Here is a 10,268-nt window from a genome sequence, read left to right as displayed (position 1 = left end):
CGGTGTGTCACCAGTGACTCCTTTTCAGGGTGTCAGGGACAACGTGAGGACGGCTGCCAGCAACGTCCTGGTGGCTCTGGCCCGGATGCATTTCAGCTTGGTGATGGCTGAGCTCCAGGGCCAGCTGAAGGCCATCGGGGAGATACCCAAGGATTTCGTGCTCATCACCCTCAGCAAACTGTTCGGCATCTACGGTAGAGTGCTCTCAGCCACCCTACACCTATGACAAGTGGGGAAAGGGGTCTTTCCTCTCTGGGGGATGCAGGGCTTCGCCCCCTCCTCTGTTGCTGCCAGGGCTCTGACTGTGGACCTCTCCTTCTCCTCGCAGCTCCACAGTGCATCCCCTTCACGTGGCTGATGCTGGCTGGCCTGCGCAGTGTGGTGGGCCAGGTGAGGAGCGGCCGGACCCTGCGCCTCGCTTGTGCTGGTGAGTGCTGGCTCCAGAGCAGGGGGTCTCAGGACAGCCCTTGCATCCTGCCCTGTAGACTCTCACAGGCTCCCTTTTCTCTTGTTGGTTTGGTTTTGTTTGTTTTTTCTTTTAAAATTAATTCTTCGTTTATTTTGTTGTTTCATTTTGTTTTTTCAGTTGTGAAACAATGGTCAGAAGGAGTCCGGGTTCACTTCTGCTCTGGAAAGCAATGCCCCCGGCCTGCCGTGCAGAAAGAACAAATCTACGAGAATCTGCACCGGCTCTTCTTCTCCGTGCTGACAAACTGGCAGGACTGCAAGGAGGAAGAGGTGAGCACTGCTGCATTCCCAGCCCAGGATGGCAGCAGGGACCTCCGTGTCAGCAGCTCTGTCTGTGCCCGGTGGGCTGAGAGCAGAGGGGTGATGAGAGGGAGTGGGCTGGCTCTGCAAAGGGCCCCAAACTGCGCTCGGGGCTGCATCTCCGTGCCAGGAAGCAGCTGCATATCACAGCACTGTGGCAGGGAGTGCTGGGGACGAGGGTGTGGGGAAAATCTCCCTGCTGTCCAGAGCAAGCTCATCTCCTGCTGGGCAAGGGGGTATGGGGAAGGGGAAGGAAAAGAGAAAGCCCTCTCTGTCGGAAGAGCAGACCTTCAGTCTTTGATGCCGGGCCTCTGCCGTTCCTCTCCAGGACAAGCAGGCTGTCTTCGGGGCTGTGACTGCCATGATGGCTGTCCTCCTGCAAGAGGAGCTGCACCGAGAGCACGTCTGGGAGCAGCTCCTCTGGCTCGTGCGCCCCTATCAGGAGGTCCAAGACATCTGCAGAGTGACCAAGGTGAGATGTTGTGCAGGGCTCAGGGTGGATGTGGGGCCCATGCAAATGCCACGAGGGGTCAGGGGGATGCGGGGAGGAGGTGGGGAACCCTTGGAGAAAGAAGGAACAGGTGATCAAGGGAGGTCTGAGGCTTCCTGAGCTCTTCCGTCAAGGGAAGAACAATGGGGACAGGAACCAGGAGGGAGCCAGGAGTCAGTGGGGCCCATCTTCTGGGGATGGGAGGCTTCACAACCACCACCGTGGGGCTCTGAGTGCCTGAGGAGCTCTGTGCTAACAACCAGGCAGACCACGTTTAGCTGCATCTGATGAGGGAGAAGAGGGATGCTGGGTGGGAAATGCTTGCAAACGATGCCAACAGGGCTCGGTTGAAAGCAGAGAGACTTTGGGTGCTGCTGAGAGTTGGGGGACAAACAAGAATGCCAAACAGTGTGCAGGAGCTTCCCCCAGTGGAGAAACCATTGGAAAACAGTTTCTCCGCTCCCAAGTGGCTAGATGTGGCTGCAGCGCTTTTTTCCTCTCCTGGTCTCTTACAGAGCCTCACTATCTTCCTGGAGGCCTTAGAGGGGGTTCAGACCATCATCCCCAAGGACAAGTTTCTGGCCATTACCAGTGCCATGTTCTACCAGGTAAGGGGAGCCTATCCTTGCACCCACAGCAGTTTTCCTCTTGTCCAAGTCTCAGGAGGACTGCAGAGCTCTGAGCCTCTGACAGGTGCTCAGCTGTAGCTCCTGCATGCCTGAGGCTCCTCCAGAGCCATGCGTGTGCCCCCAGGGATGCTGTGGGGCAGGCCGGGTTTTGTCTGCATGTCCTCTCCCTGAGAGTGCCCAGGGAGATGAGAGCTGGCAGCACAGTTTCTTTCCTGTCCTCAGTGCTGATGCGATTTTCTAAAACGGACCTTGTTCCCACAGCTCTCTGATGACACCAGGCAGCACAGCGAGGCTGATAGCACAGAGCTGACCCGCTGCATCCTGCTGCAGGGTAAGGAGAGGAGCTTTGGCAATGCTTGGCAGTGCCCTGGCCAAAACCTTTCTCGCCAACCTCAGGAATGGGCGTGTGTTTCTTGCTAACACAGCACGGGATTTTCTCTCTGCAGCCCGGATCTGCCCAGAGGAAGCAGTCCTGTTTCTGCGGTTGCAGCTGGGCGATGAGAGGGAGGCTGGACGCGTGGCAGCCCTGGGTCTGCTCAGTGCTCTAGCTTGCTCTGATGGTCAGTACCATGGGTCGCTATTTCCAGGGATCCCTTTTGCCATCAGGGTTGTGTCTCCATGCATGCTTCTGCACATCTCTTGCAGAGCCTGTGATGACGGAGAAGCTGCCCCAGGTCGCAGAGGCTTTGCAGTGCGTGTGCAGCGACCCCAGGATCCAGGTGAGCTGCTTTGGGAAAAGAAAGCTCTGTCGGAGTGGTGACGGGCAGGGCTGGGGTGACTAGACAGGTGCTGGGGCATTGACCACAGGGTCGCGATGGCTCCTGTGGGGAGAGCAGGCAGAGTGGAGCAGGCAGGTCCCTGTGCTGCACTTGGAAGGCGCACCGCCTGGTGCTACGGCCTGGCCCTCACCTCAAGAGCCAAGGCTTGTCCTCTGCTCTCGCTGTCTCTGCTCGTGCCCAAAGGGCTGTCCCAATGAGCACGTAGCTTCCCTTTGCCTTCTGACCTGGAAAATCAAACCCATAACTGACCCCTGGCAGGTGAGGAAGGCCATTCTGCGTTTCATCGGGGACCTGCTCAGCACCGATGCCCAGAGCTGCTCATCCTGGGACGTAGTGGGGCATATCTTCAATGAGTTCAGCCGCAGCACGGGAAGAAGGGTAAGGACAGGGGGCTGCATCTTCTTTTGGAAGGCCTTTGCTGCTCAAAGGCTGGCACAGAAGCACCAGTGGGACCACACCTGAGCCAGCTGAGAGGCTCCTGAGAACTGAGAGTAACTGGTGTTTCAACAACAATGTTGTGCAGGCAGCTGGAGTCCTTTCTGCCCAGGAGGCCCAGGAAGAAGGAGCTCTGCAAGAGCAGTGCATGAGCATCCTGGGATCGCTGGATTTCTCAGTGAGAGGGATGACCAAAGTAAGTCACACTCTGCCCTGCTGCCGCTCCTCGCCTTCGCACCACGTGTTCCTTGTCCCATTGCAGCACCCCAGGTCTCTCCTCCAGCGTGCTCTGAAGCACACAAAACTCAGGGAAATTCACAGAGTCCTCTTCATCTCTGAGCGGAGGCAGGAATGCTGACACGCTCAACTGCTTCGTTCCCTACAGCTCCTGTGGCCGCGGCTGCTGCTCTATGTGGTTCCAGCTCAGTACACGGGCATGCTGATCCCGATCTCCCGCTGCATCCAAAGCCTGGCTGAGAGAGAGGACCTGGCAGCGCGGGAGGTAGGAGAGCTGGATCCACACTTCCTCAGCTCCGTGTTTCAAGGTAGGAGCAGAAACTCCCCCAGGGAGCTCTGCTGACCCGTATTAGCACCCAGAAGGGACAGCGGAGGGACATGTGGCAGGGCACTCAGCACACCTTTCTCCCCGCAGGCCCCCTGCTGACTCCCCAGACGCTGCTGGTGCGCCTGTTGGTGAGTAGATGCTCCAGGGGCCGGTGTCACAAGCCCCGAGGAGGAAGCAGCATGGCCAAGAGCGCCAGTGTCCACCTGAGCCCTGGGGCTGCCATTCTCTTCCCAGGCTCGCAGCACCATGGGAAAAGTTGTTGGTTGCTCCTTGCCCGCCAGGGCAGAGCCGAGCTGCTTCCCTCCTGGGAGAAGCCGCTGCTCTTGCTGCAGAAGTGACCCTGCTTCTCCTTGCTCTCGCTCAGGTGCTGGCAGGGAGCCCTTTTGCAGGCAGCGAACTCCAAGCTGCTGCCTTGCTGCTCATGCGAAACCTCCACAGCAGGATCCACAGAGCTGTGGGGGCCATGTGGGCAGCTGAGATCCCCCTGCTGCTGCAGTGCCTTGAAGGTAAAGTGCTGGTGGGGAGGGAGAGGCGGAAGAAGGAAAGGGAAGGGGAGGGGAGGGGAGGGGAGGGGAGGGGAGGGGAGGGGAGGGGAGGGGAGGGGAGGGGAGGGGAGGGGAGGGGAGGGGAGGGGAGGGGAGGGGAGCAGACGGGTGGGTAAGGAAAGGGAAGGGAAGGGAGGGGAAGGGAAAGGAAGGGAAGGGAAGGGTGGGGAAGGGAGGGGAGGGATGAAAATACAACCTGTGGCCCACTGCTTGCTCTACTGCAGTTCCCATTTCAGGGATACGGCACTGAGGCCCAGGAACCTTTCCCCTTGGGGTCTACCCATTCCAGGAGATGGATGGGCCCTTCACCTCCCCTCAGGCAGCAGTCCTGGAGCAGTTCTGTGTTCCTACTGGGAAAGTGTTTGTGGGGAGGGACAGGTCGTTGTGGAGGGGGCGCAGGTCCCAGCTTTGCCCAGTGCCCAGGCCAAACCAGGTTTGCGGCAGCTCTTTTGTGGCTTGATCCCAAGCAAAGGTCTTTTGCTTCCTATTGCTGTGCAGGGAAATCGGAGAGCTTCCCGGACACTGCAGAGTGGGAGCACCATCTACTAAAGGTACAGCATTGCCAGGAGGCGTGGTGCAGAGCAGTGCTTGCCTGCCTAAAGGTGACCTGCTCTCATATGAGCCCCCGCAGGACAGGAACAACCTCTAAAATGCTGCTGCAGAGCGGCCGCATGCCTTTGCAGCACTGCCTCTTCCCATTCGTCCCAAGCCCAAGGCGGCTCTTAGGAGAAGAGCTGCAGGTGGCTTTAATGGAGGGGATGCTGGGGGCAGCTGAGAGAGGGCCTGTTCTTCCAGACACCTCTCCCCAGAAGGCTGCAGCAACTTGGAAATGGGGGAAGAGGCAAAGGGCAAGGGAACATTGGCTTCTTCTGTTCTCCAACAGTTCCTGAGGGCTTCTCTGGAGACGATGGAGGATGACGCCTGGACAAAGGGCCTGAGCTGTGAGCTGAGCCGCTGGCTGGGCAGCTCTGCCAGCAGCTCTGCAGAAAAGGTGGGTTTTCCCCCGGGCTCTACCCAGCGGTGCAGCTGCAGGTGTCCAACTGGGGCTGGGGCTGCGGCTGGTGCTCTGCCCACTCGTCCCGCTCATGCTGCTTCCCCAGCCCATGTCCCCCAGAGGGCCTTTCCCTGCAAGCTGCCCGGGGACCGGCTAAAGCTCGGCCTGCGGCTGCTCTCAGCGACTCCCAGGGAGCGTGGGTGCTCCCTTCCCACCTGGTCCTCTGCCAACAGGTCAGGCTGCTGCTACATCTCAGATTCTGACTTCCTTTTCCGTCCCTTCCCTTCCCTTCCCTTCCCATGCAGCCTTTCCTGTACAAGGCGCTGGGGACAGTGCTGGGAGCCTGTAAGGCAGTCCTCCACATTCACGTCCAAGAGAAGCTGCTGCAACATCTGACGGAAGCAAACGCGGAGGAGCCCTCTGAGGCCCAGGTGAGCTCTCCCCTCCTGCAGCTTCTGTGAGCGTCCCCAGTCTGTCTTCTAGCCCTGCTCCGGACCTTTCTGATCTCCTCACTGCTGCCGTTTCCCTCAGGCGAGGACTGGCCCAGCCACTGTGCTTGGCTGCACCAGTAAGGTCACGCCTGCGCCAACTGCCCCTTGTTCTTTTGTGCAGGGAATGATCTCTCTTGTCAGCCATGCTGCTGAGGGCAACTTCCACCCAGTCCTGGACACACTCATCATGTTTTCGTCCAGGCTGTGCAAGGGCCGGAATGGAAGGATTGCCAGGAGCAAGAAGGTAAAGCATTACGGGTTTCCACTTTGGCTTTCTTCTGCCTTATTTTCACAGCAGCTCCTGCCTTGGGAGCCCAGCTGCACTGTTGGGCACTGGGGGCCGCTGAGCAAGTTCTCAAAGCACTTCTCCCCACACAGATGGAGCTGGACAGCACGAGAGCTCATGCCACACGCAGCGCTCTCATGCTCGCCTATGGCCGCTTGGCACTGCGTGCCAGCAAGGAGCAGCTGCTCGCCCGCCTGGAGGTAGACATTGTGGGCAACATCCTGCTGCTGTACAGCTGCAGCTGCCGGGTGAGAGCTTGAAACGTGCCAGGGTGTCTGTGCCCAGCCGCAGCCCCTCCTCTGGGGAGATGCTGAGATGGGCCTTCTCTTTCTGAAGGTCCCCTGGGGAACGGTTTGTGCCCAGATGAAGACCCAAGCCTTCCCTTAGCATCGCCCCCACGTGTCCCCCTTGCAGCCCTCGGCCCTTCCCGCAGTTCACAGTATGTTCTTCTTTCTTGGGCCTCAGGACTTGCGGAACAACCTTGCACTGGTGCAGAGCATCACCGACTCCAGCTCTGCCTTCCAAACCGTGGGTGATTCCGCCAGCCTTAACCCCTCCTTGAAGGGCAAGCTGCTGGAGATCCTGATGGTGAGTGCCTAGAGCCAGAGCTGCCTGCAGTGGAGTTTTGGGCTGTGCCACGAGGCTCGCTTCCCTGGAGGCACACACGTCTCCAGCTGGTGGGAGCCTCAGGTGCTGGCAGGCAGCAGCTGTGCAGCGGGCTAGGTCCAGCAGCTGTGGAGCTGCTGCATCCTGCAGTGGGAAATGTGGGAGTGATGGGGCTGGCGCGTGGCAGTTGTGTCTGTCTCTGGGCTGGGTGGAACAGCTCTCGCGTGCTTCTTGCCCGCTTTGACAGTGTCTCTCTGGGACTTGCAGGACTTGCTGAAGAAGTATTACTTGGGCGCCCCTGTCTCCCCAGTGCCCCTCAAGGTGGTTCTGGCCCTGGAGCAGTTGAGGTAAGGGCGCGAGCCTCTGGGATCGCAAAACAGGATGGTGCTCCACCTTCTGGGTAGCTCCGAAGGCCTGGAGGGGGCAGGGGGTGAGGAGAGAACGGCCCTGGTGCTCCCGTCCCGTGGCGGGGAAGCGAAGGGGTCTCCTTCCCTTCAGAGAGGGAGGTGGTTCACTGCTGCCAGGGAGGAGGCGGGCACTGCTGGAACTGAAGACAGTGCTCAGCAGCAGGAGCTGGGGGTGTTTACTTTGTAGCTGTCGATAAGGAGAACCTCGGATGTTGTCTGAACCAGTCTGGAGAGCGCTGCTAAAGGCCCTTTCTGCTTTCTCTTCCTTTTTTCCTCCTGTCAGCAAGCTGAAGCCCACTTTTGGAAACAAGGACATGCGAGAGATGTTGACTCTGTGCTGCAAGAACATCGTGACGCACCCTTCAGCAAAGATGATGCTGAAGATCAGGAAGTCACAGCACGCAGCGCAGTACCTGCAGGTAACCTGCCGTAACTTTCCTGGCCACCTCTCAGCAGGAGCCCTACCTCAGCACACACAGCCTATGCTCTGGCAGAAGCCGTGATGCCACACCTCAATCTCCTCTTCTGCTTTCAGCTTCAGCAAACATCGTTGAACGCTCTGGGCCGGCTCATGGTGGTCCTGCTCGAGACAGAGCCCAGCTGTGACTTCTTCCAGAACATAGTCCAAGTGAGTACATGTGGGGCAAGGGAGAAAGTGTGATGCCTGTGGATAGCAGGGACAGAGATCTGGCGAATGAGAGGATGGTCAGCGGGGGATGAATCTCCTGCTGATATGCCAGCTCGCTGTGAGCTCAGAAACGGGCAGAGAAATGGGCCCTGCAGGGGGAAAGGCAGGAGCCAGCCCTGGCAGGTCACAGCTCCCAGTTTAGGAGGCAGGAACATCTGCAGAGAGCAGGGACAGCTGTGCGGGGGGGGGAAGAGGAGGGGCTGCATGGAGCCACAGGGCAGCAGGTCCTGAGGAAAAGTGCTGGAAAAGGAGGGACAGGGAGAGGGGTGGCAGGAAAGAAAAGATGTCCGCAGTGAGACAGATGCCTTGCCCCAGGTCCTGCAGAAATCAATCACCTCAGACGATGTGTGGGAGCGCAAGAGGGCCCTGCAGACCTGCTCCCAGCTGCTGGCTGCTTCTGAAGAGCTTCGAGTGAGTAAAGAGCCCCACCGCATGCCCCCTGCTCCCTCCCCAGAGCCCCTGAGCTGGAAGGCGAGCTCCTCCCAGCTGTGCATGCTGTGTCACCGTGTGGGGACACCGTGGGGACACTGTGGGGAAGGCACAGCTGGAAGTAGCTAGTGAGAGCTGGGGCTGCCTACAGCTTTTTTCCTGCCTCTTGCCCCTGCAGAGAGGAGATGCCTGCAAGCACTTTGGCTCCCTGGTGGGATTGCTGGCGCCTCTGACGTGCGACCCCATGCCCGCATCCCGCCAGTTGGCTGTCTCCTGTCTGAGCTCCCTTCTCCGAATCCAAGGCAAGTAGAATGGGTGTGCACCAGCCCTCTTCTCTCCTCCCCTAGGCCCTGTTTACAGGAGGGAGAGGCACTGTGCGCAGCTCTCTTCTCGTCCCCACCCCATCCTTTGTCTCTGCCCCAAGGAAAGCAGTTCTGTTTCCAGAAGCATGACTTTCCTTTTCTCTCCGTGCTCTTTCTAGCCAAGGAGACCGACACAGTCATCGAGATGGGAGACATCAGGAGCCTGTGCGAGGGGCTGCATGCCTGCAGCACCACCTTGCAGTTCCAGACCTCATCCAAAATCGCAAGGGTAAGTGGGCCCAAAAAGGGGCGGTGGGATCTCAGTGCGTAGGCTTCTGCATGACCCTAAGCTGCCCCCAGCTATGTCTGGCCTTCAGGTGCCCAGTGCAAGGAGCTGACTGTATGATGTGCATTTGTGTGTATGTTGACTGTGTGTGTTTGTTTGCATGTGTGACTGTGGCTGCTGGGAGGTAGGCTTTGCATGTAAGCAGACGCCATGGGTGGAGAAGCTGAGAGAAGGCTCAACTGCCTTCCGTAAAAATAGCAGGGTACGGACAGCAGGAGCGTTGTGATGGCTGCCTGAGTGCCCTCCAGACTGCTTTATGTTTTGAAGAGCTGCCGCAGAGCAGTGATGGGATCTCTCCTGCTTCTCGTTTCTCTGCAGATGGTCTGCAGAAACTTCCCCGTGGAACGCGCCGTCGACTTCATGATGGCCATCAAGGAGGCATTCAAGAAAGCCAAAGGAATGCGCGTGCGTGCTGCTGGGAAGTGGATGATCACCTTTCTGCAGATGTACAGAAAGGACATCTGTCGGGACGTAAGAGACTTTCTTCCACGTGTCTTGGACTTTTTCTGGCTGTTGCATGATGCCTTGTGCCATTTGCTTCTTGTGCGAAAGAAGCACAGCCTGAGTGCAGAGCCAGGGCTTAGACAGGGGGGCTGGCGTGACATTTAGGCTTAGGCCTTGACAGCATGTCAAGGGAGCGGGCACTGCTCCTGCGCTGAATGTCCACGGTCACTCCCTGCAGAGTCAAGGATGCAGCAAGTTGTTCCTTCTCCCCTTCCTCTTTCAGGTTCCACTAATCCTGTACATCTTGCGCAGCTGCGCATCATCCACGCAGCAGAGCGCAGTCGTGCCCTTCCTGTGCCAGGCGGTGATCATCCTCACCCGCTGTCACGCAGAAGTCGTGATCGACAACTTCCGTCGGCTGCTTGGGCCCACAGACAGGTATCTGCTCTCCTGCCTTTGCTGTTGCTGCGGTCAAACTTGTAGCTGGGGATCCCGGGACAAAGCGGCTTTTCTTTTTCCCTCTCAAAGTCTGTTTGAGGTGAAAAGAACTCACTCACAACTTGAGACTCTCCTTTTTCTAGTGAGACGTGGAGAAGAATGAGAGAGTTCTGTCTTCGACGGTGGAGCCAGTAGACCAAAGAAGAGAAAGGCAACAAGAAAAAGAGAAAAGAAAAGGAAAGAAAAGATGGGAAGAGGAAAGGGAAAGAAAGGGAAAGAAAGAGAAAGATAGGGAAAGAAATGAAAAAGGAAAGGAAAAGAAAGGAAAGGGAAAGAAACAAAAAAGGAAAGGAAAGGAAAAATGAAAGGAAACGGAGGGGAAGGGAAGGAAACGGAGGGGAAGGGAAGGGAAGGCAAGGCAAGGAGGAAGGGAAATGAAATAGGGAATCAAAAGGGAAATTTGAGAGGAGAGGAGGGGAGGGGACAAGCAGGGGGAATGGGTGAGGGGAGTGGGTGGGGAGAGGAAGGTAAGAAGGGAAGGGAGAAGGGAGGAAAAAAGTGAGGAAGGGAAGGGGAAGAGGAAAGAGAGGAGAGGAGAGGAGGGAAGAGGAGAGGGAAAGGGAATG

General features: G+C 58.0%; 1 protein-coding gene across 1 annotated transcript; it reads left to right on the top strand.

The window, feature by feature from the left end:
- Positions 1–328: 328 nt before the first annotated feature.
- Positions 329–9,855, top strand: LOC149912444 (maestro heat-like repeat-containing protein family member 2B). The gene is made up of 27 exons (XM_090130926.1): positions 329–427; positions 587–738; positions 1,097–1,240; positions 1,774–1,866; positions 2,149–2,218; positions 2,334–2,447; positions 2,533–2,606; positions 2,925–3,044; positions 3,190–3,297; positions 3,487–3,646; positions 3,754–3,794; positions 4,031–4,172; positions 4,710–4,762; positions 5,095–5,202; positions 5,511–5,636; positions 5,818–5,940; positions 6,075–6,230; positions 6,448–6,570; positions 6,856–6,935; positions 7,279–7,414; positions 7,531–7,623; positions 7,999–8,094; positions 8,291–8,414; positions 8,594–8,703; positions 9,079–9,231; positions 9,488–9,642; positions 9,786–9,855. The coding sequence occupies exons 1-27, from the start codon at positions 358–360 to the stop codon at positions 9,835–9,837; spliced, it is 2,976 nt and encodes a 991-aa protein (XP_089987052.1). The 5' UTR covers positions 329–357; the 3' UTR covers positions 9,838–9,855.
- Positions 9,856–10,268: the final 413 nt, after the last annotated feature.

Source organism: Phasianus colchicus, chromosome Z, assembly GCF_987193195.1.
Source record: "Phasianus colchicus chromosome Z, bPhaCol1.hap1.1, whole genome shotgun sequence".
NCBI lineage: Eukaryota > Metazoa > Chordata > Aves > Galliformes > Phasianidae > Phasianus > Phasianus colchicus.
Note: the sequence above shows the minus strand (reverse complement) of the source record. Positions and strands in the feature narration are given on the sequence as shown.

Excerpts from the sequence above, each read along its gene's own strand:
- LOC149912444 (XM_090130926.1), top strand. The coding sequence starts at position 358 with ATGCTGGCTGGCCTGCGCAGTGTGGTGGGCCAGGTGAGGAGCGGCCGG. Across the intron at positions 9,232-9,487 it reads GAAAGGACATCTGTCGGGAC|GTTCCACTAATCCTGTACAT; the intron begins GTAAGAGACTTT and ends TTCCTCTTTCAG. Across the intron at positions 9,643-9,785 it reads CTGCTTGGGCCCACAGACAG|TGAGACGTGGAGAAGAATGA; the intron begins GTATCTGCTCTC and ends TCCTTTTTCTAG.